Source organism: Catharus ustulatus, unplaced genomic scaffold, assembly GCF_009819885.2.
Source record: "Catharus ustulatus isolate bCatUst1 unplaced genomic scaffold, bCatUst1.pri.v2 scaffold_100_arrow_ctg1, whole genome shotgun sequence".
NCBI lineage: Eukaryota > Metazoa > Chordata > Aves > Passeriformes > Turdidae > Catharus > Catharus ustulatus.
Window position 1 is genome coordinate 36,907 of NW_024879447.1, and position 25,939 is coordinate 62,845.

The following is a 25,939-nucleotide window of genomic DNA, read 5'->3' on the forward strand; positions in this document are numbered from 1 at the left end:
CGGGAGTTGTAGTTTCCCCCCCGAGACCCCCCCCCCTCAAAATTACTGCGCCTGCGTGTCACGTGGTCGTTTTATTTTTAGTTCGCAAACCTGGGGACCCCCACGGGAATCCCCCAAACACCCAAATCCCCCAGATTTGGCCCCAAACTGACCCAGAAGCCCCCTCCCCGCGCCCCAAATTCTTGGAGGGTCGCGCCCCCCAGTGCCCCCCCATTTCCCCCAGTGACCCCCAGTGACCCCCAGTGCCTCCCAGTTCCCCCCCAGTTCCCCCAGTGCCTCCCAGGTACCCCCCAGTGCCCCCCAAGTGCCCCCCCAGTGCCCCGCAGGTACCCCAGTGCCTCCCAGTTGACCCCCAGTTGCCCCCCAGTGCCCCCCCAGTGCCTCCCACATTTCCCTCAGTGCCCCCCAGTGACCCCCAGTGCCTCCCAGTTCCCCCAGTGCCCCCCAGGTGCCCCCCAGTTCCCCCCAGGTACCACCCAGCTCCCCCAGTTCCCCCCCAGGTGCCCCCCAGTGCCTCCCAGTTGCCTCCCAGTGCCCCCCAGTTGCCCCCCAGTACTCCCTCCCGCCCCTCTCAGCAGCCGCTCTCGGCCACCGGGCGCTGCCCCCGCCGGGACCGACCCCTCGGGGGGGCTCGGGGGGGTCCGGGCAGCCCCAGACGGCAGCGCTGCCACCCCCGGCGGACCTCGGCCTGCACCTGCGGGCGGCATGTCGCGACATGTGGCACGACGGGCGTGATACGTGCTGCCCGTGTCGCGACATGCCCCTCCCGTCGCGACTCACCTCCTTGTTGGTGAAGCAGTACAGGACGCTGACCACCAGACCCTGGGGGCGGAGGGGGGGACATGGGGACATGGTGGGGGGGGGTCCCGGCACCGCCATTGCGGTCCCCATTGACCCCGTTAATTACCCCGTTAATTATTCCGTCAATAATTCACCCCGTTAATTCACCCCATTAATGCACCCCGTTAATTCACTCTATTAATAATTTCCCCCGTTAATTACTCCGTTAATTCACCCCGTTAATATTTCACCCCATTAATTCACTCTATTAATAATTCACCCCATTAATTCACCCCATTAATTATCCCCGTTAATTACCCCCGTTAATTCACCCCATTAATTCACACCATTAATGAACCCCATTAATTCACTCTATTAATAATTCACCTCGTTAATTACCCCCGTTAATTCACCCCGTTAATAATCCCCCCATTAATAATCCACTCCATTAATAATCCACCCCGTTAATAATTCACTTCACTAATAACCCACTCCATTCATAATTGACCCCATCAATAACCCACCCCATTAATCCACCCCATTAATAATCCACCCCGTTAATAATCCACCCCGTTAATAACCCACCCCGTTAATAACTGACCCCGTTAATAACCCACCCCGTTAATAATTCACCCCATTAATAACGCACCCCATTAATAATCCACCCCACTAATAACCCACCCCGTTAATAATCCACCCCTTTAATAACCCCGTTAATAACCCACCCCGTTAATTCACCCCGTTAATAAACCCCCAATAATAACCCCGTTAATAACCCCCCCGTTAATTCACCCCATCAATAACCCACCCTATTAATAACCCACCCCGTTAATAACGCACCCCATTAATAATTTACCCCATTAATAACCCACCCCGTTAATAATTCACCCCGTTAATTCACCCCAATAATAACCCCGTTAATATTCACCCCATTAATAACCCACCCCATTAATAACCCACCCCATTAATCCACCCCATTAATAACCCACCCCGTTAATAACCCACCCCGTTAATAACCCCGTTAATAACCCCTCCCGTTAATAATTCACCCCATTAACAACGCACCCCATTAATAATCCACCCCGTTAATAACCCACCCTATTAATAACCCCGTTAATAATCCACCCCGCTAATTCTATCCGGTAATAATTACCCCCGTTAATTCACACCATTAATAATCCACCCCGTTAATTCACCCGTTAATTACCCACCCTGGTAATTCACCCCGTTAATTCAACCCGTTAATAATCCACTCCATTAATAATTCACCCCATTAATCCACCCCGATAATTCACCTCATTAATAAGCCCCCCGTTAATAACCCCGTTAATAATTCACCCCGTTAATTCACCCTGTTAATTCACCCGTTAATTCACCCTGTTAATTCACCCCATTAATAACCCAATTAATAATTCAGCCCGTTAATTCACCCGTTAATTCACCCCGTTAATAACCCACCCCGGTAATTCACACCATTAATTCAACCCGTTAATTCAACCCGTTAATAATTCACCCCATTAATAATCCACCCCAATAACCCACCCCGTTAATTCACCCCATTAATAAGCCCCCTGTTAATTCACCCCGTTAATAATTCACCCGTTAATTCACCCCGTTAATTCACCCGTTAATTCACCCCGTTAATTACCCACCCCATTAATAACCCAATTAATAATTCAGCCCGTTAATTCACCCGTTAATTCAACCCATTAATAACCCCGTTAATAATTCACCCCGTTAATAATTCACCCCGTTAATAATTCACCCCGTTAATTCCCCCCGTTAATTCACCCCATTAATAAGCCCCCCATTAATAACCCCGTTAATAATTCACCCGTTAATTCACCCCGTTAATTCATCCCGTTAATTACCCACCCCGTTAATTACCCACCCCGTTAATTCAACCCGTTAATAATTCACCCCGTTAATTGACACCATTAATAACTCACCCCGTTAATTCACCCCGTTAATAACCCACCCCGTTAATAACCCCGTTAATAATTCACCCCGTTAATAACCCACCCCGTTAATAGCCCACCCCGTTAATTCACACCATTAATATTCCACCCCGTTAATTCACCCGTTAATTCACCCCGTTAATTACCCACCCCGTTAATTCAACCCGTTAATAATTCACCCCATTAATAATCCACCCCAATAACCCACCCCGTTAATTGACACCATTAATAAGCCCCCCATTAATAACCCCGTTAATAATTCACCCCATTATTAACCCACCCCGGTAATTCACACCGTTAATTCATCCCGTTAATTACCCACCCCGTTAATAACCACCTCCGTTAATAACCCACTCCATTAATAATCCACCCCATTAATAACCCACCCTGTTAATAACCCCTGTAATAATTACCCCCGTTAATTCATCCCGTTAATTCACCCCGGTAATTCACACCATTAATAATCCACCCCGTTAATTCACCCGTTAATTACCCACCCCGTTAATTCACCCCGTTAATAACCCACCCCGTTAATTGACACCATTAATAAGCCCCCCGTTAATTACCCCGTTAATTCACCCCGTTAATAATTCACCCCGTTAATTCACCCGTTAATTCACCCCGTTAATAACCCACCCCGTTAATAACTCACCCCGTTAATAACCCACCCCGTTAATAACCCACCCCATTAATAACCCACCCCATTAATCCCTCCCCATTCACCTGTCCCAGCCGCGTCCCCCCATGTCCCCGCAATGTCCCCAATGTCCCCAAAGTCCCCGCGGCGCCCTCACCTGCGCGGAGGTGAGCAGCAGGTGCAGGCAGAGCCGCGCCAGCCTCAGGCCCCCTCCGCCCTCGCCCTCCCCGGCCAGGGCGAAAATCACCTCGTGCACCCCGAGCAGGGGGATCAGGGTGAGCGTGGAGCGGGCCAGCCTGGGGACAGCGACACGGGGACATGGGGACACGGCTGGGACAGGTGGGGACAGGTGGGGACACGGCCAAGGTGACAATCACCTCGTGCACCCCGAGCAGGGGGATCAGGGTCAGCGTGGAGCGGGCCAGCCTGGGGACAGCGACACGGGGACATGGGGACACGTGGGGACACGGCTGGGACAGGTGGGGACAGGTGGGGACACGGCCAAGGTGACAATCACCTCGTGCACCCCGAGCAGGGGGATCAGGGTCAGCGTGGAGCGGGCCAGCCTGGGGACAGCGACACGGGGACATGGGGACACGTGGGGACACCGCTGGGACAGGTGGGGACAGGTGGGACACGGCTGGGACAGGTGGGGACACGGCCAAGGTGACAATCACCTCGTGCACCCCGAGCAGGGGGATGAGGGTCAGTGTGGAGCGGGCCAGCCTGGGGACAGCGACACGGGGACATGGGGACACCGCTGGGACAGGTGGGACAGGTGGGGACAGGTGGGGACAGGTGGGGACACGGCCAAGGTGACAATCACCTCGTGCACCCCGAGCAGGGGGATCAGGGTCAGCGTGGAGCGGGCCAGCCTGGGGACAGCGACACGGGGACATGGGGACACGGCTGGGACAGGTGGGGACAGGTGGGGACAGGTGGGGACAGGTGGGGACACGGCCAAGGTGACAATCACCTCGTGCACCCCGAGCAGGGGGATCAGGGTCAGCGTGGAGCGGGCCAGCCTGGGGACAGCGACACGGGGACATGGGGACACGTGGGGACACGGCTGGGACAGGTGGGGACAGGTGGGGACACGGCTGGGACAGGTGGGGACACGGCCAAGGTGACAATCACCTCGTGCACCCCGAGCAGGGGGATGAGGGTCAGCGTGGAGCGGGCCAGCCTGGGGACAGCGACACGGGGACATGGGGACACGGCTGGGACAGGTGGGGACAGGTGGGGACAGGTGGGACACGGCTGGGACAGGTGGGGACACGGCCAAGGTGACAATCACCTCGTGCACCCCGAGCAGGGGGATCAGGGTGAGCGTGGAGCGGGCCAGCCTGGGGACAGCGACACGGGGACATGGGGACACGTGGGGACATGGCTGGGACAGGTGGGGACAGGTGGGGACACGGCCAAGGTGACAATCACCTCGTGCACCCCGAGCAGGGGGATCAGGGTCAGCGTGGAGCGGGCCAGCCTGGGGACAGCGACACGGGGACATGGGGACACGGCTGGGACAGGTGGGGACAGGTGGGGACAGGTGGGGACAGGTGGGGACAGGTGGGGACACAACCAGGGAGATTTGGGGACACCGCTGGGACACGGGGGGACACGCCCAGGGGAAGCCCTTGGGGACACCTGCTGTCCCCACCTGTTCCAGGTGTTCCCCTGTCCCCTCCAGGTGTTCCCCCCTGTCCCAGGTGTTCCCGTGTCCCTCCCCAGGTGTCCCTACCTGTCCCAACTGTCCCCCCCTGCTGTCCCCACCTGTCCCAGGTGTTCCCCTGTCCCCTCCAGGTGTCCCCACCTGTCACAGGTGTTCCCCTGTCCCTTCCCAGGTGTCCCCACCTGCCCCAGGTGTCCCCACTTGTCACAGGCGTTCCCGTGTCCCTTCCCAGGTGTCCCCACCTGTCCCAGGTGTCCCCTCCAGGTGTCCCCACCTGTCCCAGGTGTTCCCGTGTCCCCCCCGCTGCTGTCCCCACCTGTCCCAGGTGTCCCCACCTGTCACAGCTGTCCCCCACAGGTGTCCCCACCTGTCCCAAGTGTCCCCACCTGTCCCAGGTGTCCCCTCCAGGTGTCCCCACCTGTCCCAGCTGTCCCCCCCAGGTGTTCCCCTGTCCCCCCCAGGTGTCCCCACCTGTCCCAGGTGTCCCCCCAGGTGTCCCCACCTGTCCCAGGTGTTCCCGTGTCCCCTCCAGGTGTCCCCACCTGTCCCAAGTGTCCCCTCCAGTTGTTCCCACCTGTCACAGGTGTCCCCCCCAGGTGTCCCCACCCGCCCCAGGTGTCCCCCCCAGGTGTCCCAACCTGCCCCAACTGTCCCCCCGGGTGTCCCCACTTGCCCCAGGTGTCCCCCCAGGTGTCCCCACCTGTCCCAGGTGTCCCCCCCTGCTGTCCCCACCTGCCCCAGGCGTCCCTCCAAATGTCCCCACCTGTCTCAGGTGTCCCCACCTGTCACAGGTGTTCTCCTGTACCCCCAGGTGTTCCCCTGTCCCTTCCCAGGTGTCCCCACCTGTCCCAGGTGTCCCCCCCCAGGTGTCCCCACCTGTCCCAAGTGTCCCCACCCGCCCCAGGTGTCCCCCCAGTTGTCCCCACCTGCCCCAGGTGTCCCCCCCCAGGTGTCCCCACCTGCCCCAGGTGTCCCCACTTGTCACAGGTGTTCCCGTGTCCTTTCCCAGGTGTCCCCACCTGTCCCAAGTGTCCCCACCTGCCCCAGGCGTCCCCCCCAGGTGTCCCCACCTGTCACAGGTGTCCCCCCCAGGTGTCCCCACCTGTCACAGGTGTTCCCGTGTCCTTTCCCAGGTGTCCCCACCCGCCCCAGGTGTTCCCCTGTCCCTTCCCAGTTGTCCCCACCCGCCCCAGGTGTCTCCCCCAGGTGTCCCCACCTGTCACAGGTGTTCCCCTGTCCCCCCCCAGGTGTCCCCACCTGTCCCAGGTGTTCCCGTGTCCTTCCCCTGCTGTCCCCACGTGTCCCAGGTGTCCCCCTCAGGTGTCCCCACCTGCCCCAGGTGTCCCCCCCAGGTGTCCCCACCTGTCCCAGGTGTCCCCCCCAGGTGTCCCCACCTGTCCCAGGTGTTCCCGTGTCCCCCTCCTGCTGTCCCCACCTGTCCCAAGTGTCCCCACCTGTCCCAGGTGTTCCCGTGTCCCCCCCCAGGTGTCCCCACCTGTCTCAGGTGTCCCCCCCAGGTGTCCCCACCTGTCCCAGGTGTTCCCGTGTCCCTTCCCAGGTGTCCCCACCTGCCCCAGGTGTTCTCGTGTCCATCCCCAGGTGTTCCTATGTCCCCCCCCAGGTGTCCCCACCTGTCTCAGGTGTCCCCCCCAGGTGTCCCCACTTGTCCCAAGTGTCCCCACCTGTCTCAGGTGTCCCCACCTGTCACAGGTGTTCTCCTGTACCCCCAGGTGTTCTCCTGTCCCCCCCCTGCTGTCCCCACCTGCCCCAGGTGTTCTCGTGTCCCTCCCCAGGTGTTCCCATGTCCTTTCCCAGGTGTCCCCACCTGCCCCAGGTGTCCCCCCCAGGTGTCCCCACCTGAGCCGCGTGTCCCCGCGGTTCACCTGGTGCGCGCGCACCTTGGCCACCAGGATCCGGAGGATCCGCACGAAAACCACGAAATTCACCTGGGGAGGGGACAGAGGGGACAGAGGGGACAGAGGGGAGGGGACACCTGCGGTGACACCGCCCCGAGGGGAGGGGACACCTGCGGTGACACCGCCACTCCCCCCCCCGCGATGTCACCCACCGCCACGGCCACCAGGATGGGACAGCGGATCACCCACCACACCGCCACCTTCTCGTTGCGCTCCCAGCACCTGCGCGGGTGTCACCTGTGTCACCTGTGTCACCTGTGCCACCTGTGTCACCTGTGTCACCAGGGGACAGCGCGGGGACAGGTGGCCTCACCCCTCGTTCTCGTACAGGTAGCGCAGGATGACCCAGGGGACAACGAAGAGCACGGGGACACCTGGGGGGAGGGGACACACCTGGTCAGGGGGGTGGGGACACACCTGGGGGGTGGGGACACACCTGGGGGGAGGGGACACACCTGGTTAGGGGGAGGGGACACACCTGGGGGGAGGGGACACACCTGGGGGAGGGGACACACCTGGGGGAGGGGACACACCTGGTTAGGGGGTGGGGACACACCTGGTCAGGGGGGTGGGGACACGAAAGGGAGGGGGGTGACACAGGTGACATGGTCACACGGTGACATAGGTGATGCAGGTGACACAGGTGACACAGGTAACAATGACACACAGGTAACACTGACACAGGTGACACACAGGTAACAATGACAGTGACACAGAGGTGACAATGACAATGTCACACCCCATCCGAGCAGCAGGAACGCGGGCAGACACCGCCGTGCCGAGCTCGCCAGCAGCAGGTGACACAGGTGACACAGGTAACACAGGTAACGATGATACAATGATACAATGACACAGGTGACACACAGGTGACAATGACAGTGACACACAGGTGACAATGACAATGTCACACCCCATCCCAGGAGCAGGAACGCGGGCAGGCAGCGCCGTGCCGAGCTCGCCAGCAGCAGGTGACACAGGTGACACAGGTAACACAGGTAACGATGATACAATGACACAGGTGACACAGGTGACACACAGGTGACACAGGTGACACACAGGTGACACAGAGGTGACACAGAGGTGACACAGAGGTGACACACAGGTGACACACCCCATCCCAGGAGCAGGAACGCGGGCAGGCACCGCCGTGCCGAGCTCGCCAGCAGCAGGTGACACAGGTGACACAGGTGACACAGGTAACACAGGTAACAATGACACAATGACACACAATGACACACAGTGACACACAGGTGACACACAGGTGACACACAGGTGACAATGACAATGTCACACCCCATCCCAGCAGCAGGAACGCCGGCAGACAGCGCCGTGCCGAGCTGGCCAGCAGCAGGTGACACAGGTGACACAGGTAACACAGGTAACAATGATACAATGACACACAGGTAACAGTGACACACAGGTGACAATGACAGTGACACAGAGGTGACAATGACAATGTCACACCCCATCCCAGCAGCAGGAACGCGGGCAGACACCGCCGTGCCGAGCTGGCCAGCAGCAGGTGACACAGGTGACACAGGTAACAATGATACAATGACACACAGGTAACAGTGACACACAGGTGACAATGACAGTGACACAGAGGTGACAATGACAATGTCACACCCCATCCCAGCAGCAGGAACGCCGGCAGGCAGCGCCGTGCCGAGCTGGCCAGCAGCAGGTGACACAGGTAACACAGGTAACAATGATACACAGGTAACAATGATACAATGACACAGGTAACAATGACAGTGACACACAGGTGACACACAGGTGACACACAGGTGACACACCCCATCCCAGGAGCAGGAACGCAGGCAGACAGCGCCGTGCCGAGCTCGCCAGCAGCAGGTGACTCAGGTGACACAGGTAACACAGGTAACGATGACACAATGACACAGGTGACACAGGTGACACACAGGTGACACACAGGTGACACAGAGGTGACAATGACAATGTCACACCCCATCCCAGCAGCAGGAACGCGGGCAGACAGCGCCGTGCCGAGCTCGCCAGCAGCAGGTGACACAGGTGACACAGGTAACACAGGTAACGATGATACAATGACACACAGTGACACACAGGTGACACAGAGGTGACAATGACAATGTCACACCCCATCCCAGCAGCAGGAACGCGGGCAGACAGCGCCGTGCCGAGCTCGCCAGCAGCAGGTGACACAGGTAACACAGGTAACACAGGTAACAATGATACAATGGCACACAGGTAACAGTGACACACAGGTGACAATGACAGTGACACAAAGGTGACAATGATAATGTCACACCCCATCCCAGGAGCAGGAACGCAGGCAGGCAGCGCCGGGCCGAGCTCGCCAGCAGCAGGTGACACAGGTAACACAGGTAACAATGACACAATGATACAATGACACAATGACACACAGTGACACACAGGTGACACAGGTGACACACAGGTGACACAGAGGTGACAATGACAATGTCGCACCCCATCCCAGGAGCAGGAACGCAGGCAGGCAGCGCCGGGCCGAGCTCGCCAGCAGCAGGTGACACAGGTAACAATGATACACAGGTAACAATGATCCAATGACACACAGGTAACAGTGACACACAGGTGACAATTACAGTGACACAGAGGTGACAATGACAATGTCACACCCCATCCCAGCAGCAGGAACGCGGGCAGGCAGCGCCGTGCCGAGCTGGCCAGCAGCAGGTGACACAGGTGACACAGGTAACAAAGGTAACAATGATCCAATGACACAGGTGACACAGAGGTGACAATGACAGTGACACAGAGGTGACAATGACAATGTCACACCCCATCCGAGCAGCAGGAACGCGGGCAGACAGCGCCGTGCCGAGCTCGCCAGCAGCAGGTGACACAGGTGACACAGGTAACACAGGTAACAATGATACAATGACACAATGACACACAGTGACACACAGGTGACACAGGTGACACAGGTAACACAGGTAACACAGGTAACAATGATACAATGATACAATGACACAGGTGACACACAGGTGACACACAGGTGACAATGACAATGTCACACCCCATCCCAGCAGCAGGAACGCGGACAGGCACCGCCGTGCCGAGCTCGCCAGCAGCAGGTGACTCAGGTGACACAGGTAACAATGATACACAGGTAACAATGATACAATGACACAGGTAACAATGACAGTGACACACAGGTGACACAGAGGTGACAATGACAATGTCACACCCCATCCCAGCAGCAGGAACGCGGGCAGACAGCGCCGTGCCGAGCTCGCCAGCAGCAGGTGACACAGGTGACACAGGTAACACAGGTACCAATGATACAATGATACAATGACACACAGTGACACACAGGTGACACAGAGGTGACAATGACAATGACACACCCCATCCCAGGAGCAGGAATGCCGGCAGACAGCGCCGTGCCGAGCTGGCCAGCAGCAGGTGACACAGGTAACACAGGTAACACAGGTAACAATGATACAATGACACAGGTAACAATGACACAATGACACACAGGTGACACAGAGGTGACAATGACAATGTCGCACCCCATCCCAGCAGCAGGAACGCGGGCAGACACCGCCGTGCCGAGCTGGCCAGCAGCAGGTGACACAGGTGACACAGGTAACACAGGTAACAATGATACAATGGCACACAGGTAACAGTGACACACAGGTGACAATGACAGTGACACAGAGGTGACAATGACAATGTCACACCCCATCCCAGGAGCAGGAACGCGGGCAGGCAGCGCCGTGCCGAGCTGGCCAGCAGCAGGTGACACAGGTGACACAGGTAACAATGATACAATGACACAATGACACACAGTGACACACAGGTGACACAGGTGACAATGACAGTGACACACAGGTGACAATGACAATGTCACACCCCATCCCAGCAGCAGGAACGCGGGCAGACAGCGCCGTGCCGAGCTGGCCAGCAGCAGGTGACACAGGTGACACAGGTAACACAGGTAACGATGACACAGGTGACACAGAGGTGACAATGACAGTGACACAGAGGTGACAATGACAATGTCACACCCCATCCGAGCAGCAGGAAGGCCGGCAGACAGCGCCGTGCCGAGCTGGCCAGCAGCAGGTGACACAGGTGACACAGGTGACACAGGTAACGATGATACAATGACACAGGTGACACAGGTGACACACAGGTGACACAGGTGACACACAGGTGACACAGAGGTGACACACCCCATCCCAGCAGCAGGAAGGCCGGCAGGCAGTGCCGTGCCGAGCTCGCCAGCAGCAGCCGCAGCAGGAAGAGCCCCTCGCTCAGAGCCCACGCGTAATTCGCCCCCACGCAGTACTGCGCCACGCTCTGCGCCACGCGGCACGCGGGGCCGGCCTGCGGGGACAGGCGACACTGCTGTCACCTCCCCGCGACACTGCTGTCCCCTCCCCACGACACACCACACCGCTGTCCCCTCCCTGACCCCGCTGTGCCCTCCCCGTCGCCGCCACAGGACGGGTCCCCACGGGTGTCTCCTCCCTCCCACGAGTGTCCCCTCCCTCCCCTGGTGTCCCCTGAGTGTCCCCTGGGTGTCCCCTCCCTCCCAGAGGTGTCCCCGTGGGTGTCACACACTCCCACGAGTGTCCCCTCCCTCCCATGAGTGTCCCCGTGAGTGTCACCCTGGGTTCTCCCCGTGTCCCTGCAAGTGTCCCCCTTCTCCCACGAGTGTCCCCAGGGCTGTTCCCAGTCCCATGAGTGTCCCCTGGGTGTCCCCTGAGTGTCCCCTGGGTGTCCCCTGGGTGTCCCCTGAGTGTCCCCTGAGTGTCCCCTGGGTGACCCCTGAGTGTCCCCTGGGTGTGCCCTGGGTGTCCCCTGAGTGTCCCCTGGGTGTCCCCACGAGTGTCCCCACGAGCGTCCCCCTCTCCCACGAGTGTCCCCAGGATGTCCCCTGAGTGTCCCCCTCTCCCACGAGTGTCCCCAGGGCTGTCCCCAGTCCCGTGAGTGTCCCCTGGGTGTCCCCTGGGTGTCACACACTGCCATGAGTGTCCCCTGGGTGTCCCTGGGTGTCCCCTGAGTGTCCCCTGGGTGTCACCCTCTCCCCTGGGTGTCCCCGTGGGTGTCCCCTGGGTGTCCCCTGGGTGTCCCCTGGGTGTCCCCAGGGCTGTCCCCACTCCCGTGAATGTCCCCGTGGGTGTCCCCTGGGTGTCCCCACGAGTGTCCCCTGGGTGTCCCCCTCTCCCACGAGTGTCCCCAGGGCTGTCCCCGCTCCCGTGAATGTCCCCGTGGGTGTCCCCTGGGTGTCCCCTGGGTGTCCCCCGGGTGTCCCCCTCTCCCACGAGTGTCCCCACGAGCGTCCCCCTCTCCCACGAGTGTCCCCAGGGCTGTCCCTGCTCCCGTGAATGTCCCCGTGGTGTCCCCTGAGTGTCCCCCTCTCCCTTGGGTGTCCCCTGGGTGTCCCCGGATGTCCCCACGCGTGTCACCTGCATGCCCAGCAGCTGCAGGGGGTGCCCGTGGGTGTCACACACTCCCCTGGGTGTCCCCTGAGTGTCCCCTGGGTGTCACCTGGGTGTCCCCCTCTCCCCTGGGTGTCCCCTGGGTGTCCCTGGGTGTCCTCTGAGTGTCCCCTGGGTGTCCCTCGGGTGTCCCCTGAGTGTCCCCCTCTCCCTTGAGTGTCCCCTGGGTGTCCCCCTCTCCCCTGGGTGTCCCCTGAGTGTCCCATGGGTGTCCCCTGAGTGTCCCCCTCTCCCACGAGTGTCCCCAGGGCTGTCCCCACTCCCGTGAGTGTCCCCTGGATGTCCCCGTGGGTGTCCCATGAGTGTCCCCCTCTCCTCTGAGTGTCCCCTGGGTGTCCCCTGAGTGTCCCTGGGTGTCCCTGGGTGTCCCCTGGGTGTCCCCTGAGTGTCCCCCTCTCCCCTGAGTGTCCCCCTCCCCCCGGGTGTCCCCTGGGTGTCCCCTGGGTGTCACCTGCATGCCCAGCAGCTGCAGGGGGTGTCCCCTGGGTGTCCCCCTCCCCCCTGGGTGTCCCCTGGGTGTCCCCTGAGTGTCCCCTGGGTGTCCCCGGGTGTCCCCACGCGTGTCACCTGCATGCCCAGCAGCTGCAGGGGGTGGCCGTGGGTGTCCCCCTCTCCCCTGAGTGTCCCCTGGGTGTCCCCTGAGTGTCCCCCTCTCCCCTGGGTGTCCCCTGGGTGTCCCCTGGGTGTCCCCAGGATGTCCCCTGAGTGTCCCCCTCTCCCACGAGGTTCCCCAGTGTTGTCCCCACTTCCGTGAGTGTCCCCCGGGTGTCCCCTGAGTGTCCCCTGGGTGTCCCCTGGATGTCCCCTGAGTGTCCCCCTCTCCCACGAATGTCCCCAGGGCTGTCCCCACTCCCGTGAATGTCCCCGTGGGTGTCCCCTGGGTGTCCCCTGGGTGTCCCCTGAGTGTCCCCCTCTCCCACGAGTGTCCCCAGGGCTGTCCCCAGTCCCGTGAGTGTCCCCTGGGTGTCCCCTGAGTGTCCCCCTCTCCCCTGAGTGTCCCCCTCTCCCCTGGGTGTCCCCTGGGTGTCCCCGTGGGTGTCCCCTGAGTGTCCCCCTCTCCCATGAGTGTCCCCAGGATGTCCCCACGCGTGTCACCTGCATGCCCAGCAGCTGCAGGGGGTGGCCGTGGGTGTCCCCCTCTCCCCTGGCTGTCCCCTGGTGTCCCCTGAGTGTCCCCTGGGTGTCCCCTGTCCCGGGACGTCCCTTGGGTGTCCCCTGGGTGTCCCCCTCTCCCCTGGGTGTCCCCTGGGTGTCCCCCTCTCCCTTGGGTGTCCCCTGGGTGTCCCCCTCTCCCTTGAGTGTCCCCTGGGTGTCCCCAGGATGTCCCCGTGGGTGTCCCCCTCTCCCCTGGGTGTCCCCTGAGTGTCCCCTGGGTGTCCCCGGGATGTCTCCACTCCCGTGAGTGTCCCCTGGGTGTCCCCTGAGTGTCCCCCTCTCCCCTGGGTGTCCCCACGAGCGTCCCCCTCTCCCACGAGTGTCCCCAGGGCTGTCCCCAGTCCCGTGAGTGTCCCCTGGGTGTCCCCTGGGTGTCCCTGGGTGTCCCTGGGTGTCCCCTGGGTGTCCCCTGGGTGTCCCTTGGGTGTCCCTGGGTATCCCCTGGGTGTCCCCTGTCCCCGGGATGTCCCTTGGGTGTCCCCTGGGTGTCACACACTGCCATGAGTGTCCCCTGGGTGTCCCCACGAATGTCCCCCTCTCCCCTGGGTGTCCCCTGGGTGTCCCCCTCTCCCCGGGATGTCCCCGGGATGTCCCCTGGGTGTCACCTGCATGCCCAGCAGCTGCAGGGGGTGGCCGTGGGTGACTCCCTCTCCCCTGGGTGTCCCCTGAGTGTCCCCTGGGTGTCCTCGGGATGTCCCCACGCGTGTCACCTGCATGCCCAGCAGCTGCAGGGGGTGGCCGTGGGTGTCCCCCTCACCCCAGGATGTCCCCGGGTGTCCCCACGCGTGTCACCTGCATGCCCAGCAGCTGCAGGGGGTGGCCCTGGCCCTGTCCCTGTCCCTGTCCCTGGCCGTGTGGCAGCAGCGCGTCCCGGGTCAGGATGGCGCCGGCGCGGAGCGCGAAGGACACGAACAGGTTGGCGTGGATCAGGTTCCGCGTGCAGCGCAGGCGCCTGCGGGGACACCCGGGGGACACGGGTGACATGGGGACACCCATGGGGACACCCAGGGGACACGGGGACATACACGGGGACACGGGGACAGGTATGGGGACAGGCATGAGAACACGGGGACATGCATGGGGACACGGGGACACGGGTGACAACGGGGACATGCACGGGGACACCCAGGGGACACGGGGACACGGGTGGGGACACAGGGACACGCATGGGGACACCCAGGGGACACCCAGGGGACACGGGGACACGGGTGGGGACACGGGGACATGGGGAGACAGGTGAGACAGGGACACGGGGACACCCAGGGGACATGGGGACACCCAGGAGATACTCAGGGTACATGGGGACACGCATGGGGACACGGGGACACGCATGGGGACACCCAGGGGACACCCAGGGGACACCCAGGGGACACCCAGGGACACGCATGGGGACACAGGGACACGGTACGGGGACATCCAGGGGACATGGGGACACCCAGGGGACATGGGGACACCCAGGGGACACTCAGGGGACATAGGTGACAACGGGGACACGCACGGGGACACAGGGACATGGGGACACGGGGACACGCATGGGGACACGGGGACACGGGTGAGACAGGGACATGGGGACAGCCAGGGGACAGCCAGGGGACTCCCAGGGGACACCCAGGGTACACGGGTGACACCCAGGGGACACGGGTGAGACAGGGACACGGGGACACCCAGGGGACACGGGGACAGGCATGGGTACACTCAGGGGACACGGGGGACACAGGGACACGGCACGGGGACACCCAGGGGACACAGGGACACGCATGGGGACACCCAGGGGACACCCAGGGGACACGCATGGGGACACGGGGACATGGGGACATGGGGACACGGGGACACGGGGACAGGCATGGGGACTCCCAGGGGACACCCAGGGGACACGGGGACACCCAGGGGACACCCAGGGGACACCCAGGGGACACGGGGACTCGCATGAGGACACGGGGACACGCAGGGGACACGGGTGACACGAGTGAGACAGGGACACGGGACACCCAGGGGACACCCAGGGGACACGCATGAGGACACCGGGACACGCAAGGGGACAGACATAGGGACACGTAGGGGACACAGGGACACCCAGGGGACACGGGGACACCCAGGGGACATGGGTGACATGGGGACACCCAGGGGACACGCAGGGGACACGGGGACAGGGGGACACCCAGGGGACACCCAGGAGACACCCAGGGGACACGGGTGACATGGGGACACGGGGACACGCAGGGTACATGGGGACACGGGGACACCCAGGGGACACTCAGGGGACACCCAGGGGACACGGGGACACGCATGGGGACACCCAGGGGACACTCAGGGGACACCCAGGGGACACTCAGGGGACACGGCTGACATGGAGACACGGGGACACGCAGGGGACACGGGGACAGGGGGACACGCATGGGGACACCCAGGTGACAACAGGGACACTCAGGGGACACGGGTGACACCCAGGGGACACCCAGGGGACACGGGTGACACGCATGAGGACATGGGGATAGGCATGAGGACACCCAGGGGACACTCAGGGGACACCCAGGGGACACGGTACGGGGACACCCAGGGGACACGCATGGGACACTCAGGGGACACGGGACACGGGTGACATGGGGACACACATGGGGACACGCATGGGGACACCCAGAAAACACAGGGACACCCAGGGGACACGGGGACAGGCATGGAGACACCCAGGGGACACGGGGACACGGCACGGGGACACGGGGACATGCATGGGGACACCCAGGGGACACCCAGGTGACAACAGGGACACCCAGGGGACACGGGGACACGGGTGAGACAGGGACACGGCACGGGGACACCCAGGGGACACCCAGGGGACACCCAGGGGACACCCAGGGGACACTCAGGGGACACGGCACGGGGACATGGGGACACGGGACACGGGTGACACGGGTGACACGGGTGACACGTGTGACAGGTGTGTCACCCCCCCAGGTACCTGAGCAGCAGCAGCAGCAGCAGCGCCACCAGCAGCGCGACAAGGGACAGCGAATAACCCACGGTGTAGAGCAGGCGGAACTGCTCCAGCAGCCACGCCTGGCGCTGGGGACAGGGACAGGGGACAGGGGACAGGGACAGGGGACAGCGAATATCCCACGGTGTAGAGCAGGCGGAACTGCTCCAGCAGCCACGCCTGGCGCTGGGGACAGGGACAGGGACAGGGGGACACGGGGACAGGGACAGCGAATATCCCACGGTGTAGAGCAGGCGGAACTGCTCCAGGAGCCACGCCTGGCGCTGGGGACACAGGGGACAGGGACAGGGACAGGGACAGGGACAGGGAGACAGGGACGCGGGGACACAGGGACAGGGACAGGGATGGGGACACGGGGACAGGGACATGGGGACAGGGACAGGAGGACACGAATGGGGACAGGGACACAGGGACAGGGACACGGGGACAGGGGGACAGGGACACGGGGACAGCCACGGGGACACGGGGACATGGGGACAGGGGAGAGGGGACAGGGATGGGGACAGGGACAGCAGAGAGGGACAGGGACAGGGACACAGGGACACAGACAGGGGACAGGGATGGGGACAGGGTTGGGGACAGGGTTGGGGACAGGGAGGGACACAGACAGGGGACAGGGACACGGGGACAGGGACAGGGGACAGGGATGGGGACACGGGGACAGGGATGGGGACAGGGACAGGGGAGAGGGGACAAGGACAGGGGGACAGGGACACGGGGACAGGGGACAGGGACAGGGATGGGGACACGGGGACAGGGACAGGGGGACAGGGACAGGGATGGGGACAGGGGAGAGGGGACAAGGACAGGGAGGGGGAGAGGGGACAGGGGAGAGGGACACAGGGACAGGGGGACAGGGACAGGGACACGGGGACACGGGGACAGGGGGACAGGGACAGGGATGGGGACAGGGACAGGGATGGGGACAGGGACAGGGACAGGGAGGGACATGGGATGGGGACAGGGACAGGGACAGGGAGGGACATGGGATGGGGACAGGGACAGGGAGGGGACGGGGACAGGAGACAGGGATGGGGACACAGGGATAGGGGACACGGACACGGGGACAGGGACGGGGACAGGGGAGAGGGACAGGGACAGGGATGGGGACAGGGACAGGGACAGGGGGACACAGGGATGGGGACAGGGGACAGAGGACAGGGACAGGGACAGGGATGGGGACATGGGGACACCGATGGGGACAGGGATAGGGACAGGGACAGGGGACAGAGAGGGACAAGGGGAGAGGAGACAGGGATGGGGACACGGGGACACGGGGACAAGGACAAGGGAGAGGGGACAGGGATGGGGATGGGGACAGGGACAGGGATGGGGACACGGGGACAGGGACAGGGACAGGGACAGGGACAGGGGACACGGGGACAGGGATGGGGACAGAGAGGGACAAGGGGAGAGGAGACAGGGATGGGGACACGGGGACACGGGGACAGGGGACAGGGATGGGGACACGGGGACAGGGACAGGGGAGAGGGGACACGGGATGGGGACAGCGACAGCGACAACGGACAGGGATGGGGACAGGGACAGGGATGGGGACACGGGGACAGGGACACGGGGACAGGGACAGGGACAGGGATGGGGACACGGGGACACCGACGGGGACACGGATGGGGACAGGGACAGGGACAGGGACAGGGATGGGGACACGAGGACACGGCACGGGTGACACGGGGCGCGGCGCAGCGCGACACAGCGTGTGACACACGTGCCCGCGCGGTGTCGCCGGGTGTCGCCGGGTGTCGCGCGGTGTCACACTGCGCTCCGTGTGACACTCGCGGCACGGGGGGCGCAGCGTGACCCGGCAGCGCGACACGCGACACGTGGCGCGTCCCAGCGTGGTGGCACCTCCTGGCGTGGTGGCATCCCCGCGGTGTCACCCCCGCGGTGTCACCGCCGCTGTCCCCGGCAGTGTCACCGCCCCTGCGCCACCTCCCGCGGGCTGTCCCCTCCCTGTCCCCTCCCTGTCCCCTCCCTGTCCCCTCGCTGTCCCCTCACTGTCCCCTCAGTGTCCCCTCGCTGTCCCCCTCATTGTCCCCTCCCTGTCCCCTCAGTGTCCCCTCCCTGTCCCCTCACTGTCCCCTCTCTGTCCCCTCATTGTCCCCTCATTGTCCCCTCGCTGTCCCCTCCCTGTCCCCGCACTGTCCCCTCACTGTCCCCTCACTGTCCCCTCATTGTCCCCTCGCTGTCCCCTCACTGTCCCCCTCACTGTCCCCTCCCTGTCCCCTCACTGTCCCCTCCCTGTCCCCTCATTGTCCCCTCACTGTCCCCTCATTGTCCCCTCCCTGTCCCCTCCCTGTCCCCTCCGTGTCCCCCCTCCCTGACCCCTCATTGTCCCCTCATTGTCCCCTCCCTGTCCCCTCACTGTCCCCTCACTGTCCCCTCATTGTCCCCCCACTGTCCCCTCCCTGTCCCCCTCGTGTCCCCTCCCTGTCCCCTCACTGTCCCCTCACTGTCCCCTCACTGTCCCCTCATTGTCCCCTCCCTGTCCCCTCATTGTCCCCTCCCTGTCCCCTCCCTGTCCCCCTGGTGTCCCCGCTCTGTCCCCTCATTGTCCCCTCATTGTCCCCTCCCTGTCCCCTCACTGTCCCCTCCCTGTTCCCCCGGTGTGCCCTCATTGTCCCCTCATTGTCCCCTCCCCGTCCCCTCCCTGTCCCCTCCCTGTCCCCTCACTGTCCCCTCATTGTCCCCTCATTGTCCCCTCATTGTCCCCTCGTGTCCCCACCTGCAGCGGCTGCACCTGCGCCAGGTCCTCGCACTCGGAGTTGTCCTGCCAGGTCCTGCCGCTGTCATCTGTCACCCAGCGCGCGTCGGGGCCACAGCGGCGTGTCACCACCCCGCCCTGCACTGTGACACCGCTGTCACTTCCCTGTCACCCCCCGTGTCACCTCTGTGCTGTCCCTGTCACCCAGCGCGCGTCGGGGCCACAGCGCCGTGTCACCACCCCGCCCTGCACTGTGACACCGCTGTCACCTCCGTGTCCCGTCCCTGACACCCCCCGTGTCACCCCTGTGCTGTCCATGTCACCCAGCGCGCGTCGGGGCCACAGCGGCGTGTCACCACCCCGCCCTGCACTGTGACACCGCTGTCACCTCCCTGTCCCCATCCCTGTCACCCCCTGTGTCACCCCAGTGTCCCCCTGTCCTGTCATCTGTCACCCAGCGCGCGTCGGGGCCACAGCGCCGTGTCACCACCCCGCCCTGCACTGTGACACGGCTGTCACCTCCCTGTCCTGTCCCTGTCACCCTGTGTCCCCTCCGTGTCACCTCTGTCCCCTCCCGTGTCCCTCTGTCCCCCCGTGTCCCCCTGTCCCTGTGTCCCTCTGTCCCCCCGCTGTCACCCTGTCCCCCATGTCCCCGTGTCCCCGTGTCCTCCTGTCCCTCTGTCCCCCTGCTGTCGCCCTGTCCCCTCCCCGTCCCCGTGTCCCCCGTGTCCCCTCCCTGTCCCCATGTCCCCCTGTCCCCCCTGATGTCCCTGTGTCCCCCACCGTGTCCCCCTGCCCCCTCCCTGTCCCCTCCCTGTCCCCTCCCTGTCCCTCTGTCCCCGCCGTGTCCCCCTGTCCTCCTGTCCCCGCCCTGTCCCCAGTGTCCTCCTGTCCCCCCCGTCCTCGTGTCCCCCCGTGTCCCTCTGTCCCCCCGGTGTCGCCCTGTCCCCTCCCCGTCCCCGTGTCCCCCGTGTCCCCTCCCTGTCCCTCTGTCCCCTCCCGTCCCTTCCATGTCCCTCTGTCCCCTCCCTGTCCCCTCCCTGTCCCCCTGTCCCCCCTGTCCCCCCGATGTCGCCGTGTCCCTCTGTCCCCTCCCTGTCCCCTCCCCGTCCCCGTGTTCCCCGTGTCCCCCCCTGTCCCCCCCTGTCCCCCCGCTGTCCCCCCCCTGTCCCCCTGTCCCCGGTGTCGCCGTTACCTCGGTGGTACCAGGGCAGGTACCAGGGGCAGGGGACAGTGGCCGTGCTGTTGGGGACAGCGTCACCCCAGCAGGCGTACAGGTCAAAGCTGCGGTTACACACGGGCCCTGGGGACAGCGGGGTCACCAGGGTGTCACCAAGTGTCACCAAGTGTCACCAAGGTGTCACCGAGGGTCACCGAGGGTCACCGAGGGTCCCCAGGGTGTCACCGAGGGTCACCGAGTGTCACCAGAGTGTCCCCAGGGTGTCACCAGAGTGTCACCGAGGGTCACCGAGGGTCCCCAGAGTGTCACTGAGTGTCACCAGGGTGTCACCGAGGGTCACCAGAGCGTCCTCAAGTGTCACCGAGTGTCCCTAGGATGTCCCCAGGTGTCCCCAGGTGTCCCCAGGGTGTCCTCAAGGTGTCCCCAGGGTGTCCCCACCCATCTCGAGGAGTGCCAGGGTGTCCCCAGGGTGTCCCCAAGTGTCACCGAGGGTCACCGAGGGTCACCGAGTGTCACCGGGGGTCACCGAGTGTCACCGAGTGTCACCGAGTCACCGAGTGTCACCAAGGTGTCACCGAGTGTCCCCAGGGTGTCACTGAGTGTCCCCAGGGTGTCACCGAGGGTCACCGAGTGTCCCCAGAGTGTCCCCAGGGTGTCACTGAGGGTCACCAGAGTGTCACCAAGGGTCACCGAGTGTCACCGAGGGTCACCACGGTTCCCCGAGTGTCACCGAGGGTCACCAGAGTGTCACCAGGGTGTCCCCAGGGTGTCACCGAGGGTCACCGAGGGTCACCAGGGTGTCACTGAGGGTCACCAGGGTGTCACCGGGGGTCACCGAGGGTCACCGAGGGTCACCAGGGTGTCACCGAGGGTCACTGAGTGTCACCAGGGTGTCACCAGAGCGTCCTCAAGTGTCACCGAGTGTCCCCAGGGTGTCACTGAGTGTCCCCAGGGTGTCACCGAGGGTCACCGAGTGTCACCGAGTGTCACCGAGGGTCACCAAGGGTCACCGAGTGTCACCAGAGCGTCACTGAGTGTCCCCAGGGTGTCACCAGGGTGTCACCGAGGGTCACCAGAGTGTCACTGAGTGTCACCAGGGTGTCACCGAGGGTCACCAGAGCGTCCTCAAGTGTCACCGAGTGTCCCTAGGATGTCCCCAGGTGTCCCCAGGTGTCCCCAGGGTGTCCTCAAGGTGTCCCCAGGGTGTCCCCACCCATCCTGAGGGGTACCAGGGTATCCCCAGGGTGTCCCCAGGTGTCCCCAGGGTGTCCCCAAGTGTCACCGAGTGTCACCGAGTGTCACCAGAGTGTCACCGAGGGCCACCGAGTGTCCCCAGAGTGTCCCCAGGGTGTCACTGAGTGTCCCCAGAGTGTCACCGAGTGTCACCGAGTGTCCCCAGAGTGTCCCCAGGCACCCCCAGGTGTCCCCAGAGTGTCACTGAGTGTCCCCAGGTGTCCCCAGGGTGACCCCGCTGTCCCCAGGATGTCCCCAGGTGTGTCCCAGGTATCCCCAGGTGTCCCCAGGTGTCCCAAGGTGTCCCCAGGGTGTCCCCAGCTGTCCCCAGGTGTCCCCAGGGTGTCCCCACCCATCCCGAGGGGTACCAGGATGTCCCCAGGTGTCCCCAGGGTGTCACCGAGTGTCCCCAGGTGTCCCCAGGTGTCCCCAGGTGTCCCCGCCCATCCCGAGGGGTACCAGGGTGTCCCCAGAGTGTCCCCAGGGTGTCACCGAGTGTCCCCAAGTGTCACCGAGTGTCCCCGGGATGTCCCCACCCATCCCGAGGGGTACCAGGGTGTCCCCAGCCATCCCCAGGATGTCCCCGCGGTGTCCCCAGGTGTCCCCAAGGTGTCCCCAGGTGTCCCCAGGATGTCCCCGCGGTGTCCCCAGGTGTCCCCAAGGTGTCCCCAGGTGTCCCCAGGATGTCCCCGCGGTGTCCCCAAGTGTCCCCTCACCTGGCGGGGGCGGGGCCAGCCGCAGGTGCAGCTCGCACACCTGGCGGTATTGGCGCCACGCCAGCACGGTGGCCTGGGCGGAGCGCTCCTGGGGACAGAGGGGACAGAGGGGACAGTGAGGGGACAGTGAGGGGACAGTGAGGGGACACTGAGGGGACAGTGAGGGGACAGCGAGGGGACAGGGAGGGGACAGTGAGGGGACAATGAGGGGACAGTGAGGGGACAATGAGGGGACAATGAGGGGACAGAGAGGGGACAGTGAGGGGACAATGAGGGGACAGTGAGGGGACAGCGAGGGGACAGCGAGGGGACAGTGAGGGGACAGGGAGGGGACACTGAGGGGACAGTGAGGGGACAATGAGGGGACAGCGAGGGGACACTGCAGGGACAGCGAGGGGACAGCGAGGGGACAGTGAGGGGACAATTTGGGACAGCAGGGGACATCAGGGGATAACAGGACACAGCAGGGGGACATCGAGGGACATCGAGGGACATCGAGGGACAGTTGGGGACATCGCGGGGGTCTCACCTCTGCTCCGGGCGGGGCGGGGGTCGCTGCCCGCTGTCCCATGGTGGCCCCGGGGGTGGCTCTGGTGGCCCCGCGGGTGTCCCCGAGTGTCGCGCGGCTCTGGTGGCGCTGCCACCCGCTCCGGTGTCGCCTGTCGCGGCTCCGCGCGTGACTCTGTCACCCCCCGGGTGGCACCGGGACCGCCCCCGGGGAGGGGCGGGGGGCGCGGGAGGAGCCGCGGTGTCACCCGGGTGTCACCAGGGGGGGTCACGGTGTCACCAGGGTGTCACCGGGGGGGTCACAGTGTCACCAGGGTGCCACCTACAGTGTCGTGGTGTCACCAGGGGGGTCACAGTGTCATTTACGGGGGTCCCAGTATCTCCCAGTATCTCCCAGTGTCCCCCGTTGTCCCCCAGTGTCCCCCAGTGTCCCCCCAGTGTCCCCGCAGTGTCCCCCAGTGTCCCCCAGTGTCCCCCAGTGTCCCCCCACTGTCCTCCAGTGTCCCCCAGCGCCCTCCCAGTGTCCCCCCAGTGTCCCCCCAGTGTCCCCCCAGTGTCCCCCAGTGCCCCCCAATGTCCCCCCAGTGTCCCCCCAGTGTCCCCCAGTGCCCCCCAATGTCCCCCCAGTGTCCCCCAGTGTCCCCAGTGTCCCTCAGTGTCCCCCAGTGCCCCAGTGTCCCCCAGTGTCCCCCCAGTGTCCCCCCACTGTCCCCCAGTGTCCCCCAGTGTCCCCCCGGTGCCCTCCCAGTGTCCCCCCAGTATCTCCCAGTGTCCCCCAGTGTCCCTCAGTGTCCCCCGCCAGTGTCCCCATGTCCCTTGTCGCTGTCCCCGCTGTCCCCCGCCCCCCGGGCCGGTCCGGGCGGAACCGGGGCTGACCCTGCCCGGTGTCCCCATGTCCCCATGTCCCACCCCCATGTCCCCATGTCCCTTGTCGCTGTCCCCACTGTCCCCCGCCCCCCGAGCGGAACCGGGGCTGACCCTGCCCGGTGTCCCCATGTCCCCAATGTCCCCATGTCCCTTGTCGCTGTCCCCCGCCCCCCCGAGCGGAACCGGGGCTGACCCTGCCCGGTGTCCCCATGTCCCCATGTCCCCATGTCCCTTGTCGCTGTCCCCACTGTCCCCCGCCCCCCGAGCGGAACCGGGGCTGACCCTGCCCGCTGTCCCCGTGTCCCCATGTCCTATTCTGATGTCCCCATGTCCCTTGTCGCTGTCCCCCGCCCCCCCAGCGGAACCGGGGCTGACCCTGCCCGGCCGGGGAGGCCCCTCCGGGGCGGCGCTTCCTGAGGAAACCCCCGCGGTGTCCGCGGTGTCACCGCCAGTGCCACCAGCGGCGCCACCGGAGCCGCCAGCACCGCCAGAGCCACACGAGTGTCACCAGAGCCACCGCCAGTGCCACCAGAGCCACCACCAGAGCCACCAGCGGCGCCACCGGAGCCGCCAGAGCCACCAGAGCCACCACAGTCACCGCCAGAGCCACCGCCAGGGCCACCAGAGCCACCACCAGAGCCACCAGAGCCGCCAGGGTCACACGGCTGTCACCACCAGAGCCACCAGAGCCGCCATCAGAGTCACCAGAGCCACCGCCAGTGTCACCAGAGCCACCAGAGCCACCGCCAGAGCAGCCACAGCCACCACCAGTGTCACCAGAGCCGCCAGGGCCACCAGCACCGCCAGAGCCGCCACCAGAGCCACCGCCGGTGTCACCAGAGCCACCAGAGCCACCGCCAGAGCCGCCACAGTCACCGCCAGTGTCACCAGAACCGCCAGAGCCACCAGAACCGCCAGTGTCACACGAGTGTCGCCACCAGAGCCACCAGAGCCACCGGTGTCACACGGGTGTCACCGCCGGCGCCACCAGTGTCGCCAGCACCGCCAGTGTCGCCAGTACCGCCACCAGTGTCGCCACAGCCGCTGCCAGTGCCACCGGTGTCACCTCCCCGGTCCCGCGGGGTCCGGCCGCTCTCCTGTCGCGTCCCCTCGGTGTCCCCTCTCTCTCTGGGTGACATCCCGGTGTCCCCTCTCTCCGGGTGACATCCCCCTGTCCCCTCGCTGTCCCCTCATTGTCCCCGCTGTCCCCGCTGTCCCCGCTGTCCCCTCATTGTCCCCGCTGTCCCCGCTGTCCGGGTGACATCCCCCTGTCCCCGCTGTCCCCTCATTGTCCCCGCTGTCCCCGCTGTCCCCTCTCTGTCCCCGCTGTCCCCTCATTGTCCCCTCATTGTCCCCGCTGTCCCCGCTGTCCGGGTGACATCCCCCTGTCCCCTCGCTGTCCCCGCTGTCCCCCCCGGCCATGCCGCTGCTGCGGAGACCCCCGGGCTGTCCCCAGGAGGGCGGGGGGGACCCGTTCGCCCCCAGCCCCGAGAGGCGGCGGCAGCGCCGCGCCACCCTGGGCGGGCTGGTGGGGCTGGGGGGACACCTGGGGGGACACCTGGGCCAGCTCGGGGGACACCTGGGCCAGCTCGGGGGACACCTGGGGGGACACCTGGGCCGAGCCCGCCGCCCCCGCGACCGCCGCCGCTCCGAGGACTCGGGGGTGGCGCGGAGACCCCCGGAGGAGGCGGCGGGGACCAAGCGGGGGTCGCTACTGAGGCTGGCGCTGGGGACATGGGGACAGCGCGGGACAGAGAAAGTGTCGCCGGCCGAGGGACAGGCGGGGGACAGCGCGGACGGAGCGGGACAGCGCGCGGAGAGCGGCGGAGGGGACAAGGACGGGGACAAGGAGCCGCTGTCGGGTGAGTGGGGACGGAAGGGGCGCGGGGGGGACAGGGAGGGGACATCAGAGGGTTTGGGGACACCGGGGGGACACCGAAGGGATGGGGACAGGGCGGGGACGCGGCGGGGATGCGGGGGGGACACGGGGGGGACACGAGGGGCTTGGGGACACCGGGGGCACATCGAGGGTTTGGGGACAGGGGATGGGGACACGGAGGGGAAACCGAGGGGACACCCGGGACGCGGGCAGTTTGGGGACGCCGCGGGGACACCGAGGGGCTTGGGGAC

At 64.4% G+C, this 25,939-nt stretch overlaps 1 protein-coding gene across 1 annotated transcript; it reads right to left on the reverse strand.

Annotated features, from left to right (window-relative positions):
- Positions 1–571: 571 nt before the first annotated feature.
- Positions 572–24,948, reverse strand: LOC117011274 (gastric inhibitory polypeptide receptor-like). Its single transcript, XM_033086642.1, has 14 exons — positions 24,734–24,948; positions 24,318–24,474; positions 22,436–22,523; positions 20,502–20,609; positions 19,328–19,449; positions 16,549–16,652; positions 14,385–14,544; positions 11,166–11,319; positions 7,277–7,337; positions 7,116–7,185; positions 6,905–6,993; positions 3,533–3,671; positions 781–822; positions 572–694 (listed from the first exon to the last, which is right to left on the reverse strand). The coding sequence occupies exons 1-14, from the start codon at positions 24,946–24,948 to the stop codon at positions 572–574; spliced, it is 1,632 nt and encodes a 543-aa protein (XP_032942533.1).
- Positions 24,949–25,939: the final 991 nt, after the last annotated feature.

Coding starts and splice junctions, on each gene's coding strand:
- LOC117011274 (XM_033086642.1), bottom strand. CDS start 24,948: ATGTCACCCAGAGAGAGAGGGGACACCGAGGGGACGCGACAGGAGAGC. Junction 20,610..22,435: donor GCTGGCCCCGCCCCCGCCAG/GTGAGGGGACAC, acceptor CGCTGTCCCCAG/GGCCCGTGTGTAACCGCAGC. Junction 11,320..14,384: donor TGCAGCTGCTGGGCATGCAG/GTGACACGCGTG, acceptor CTGTCCCCGCAG/GCCGGCCCCGCGTGCCGCGT.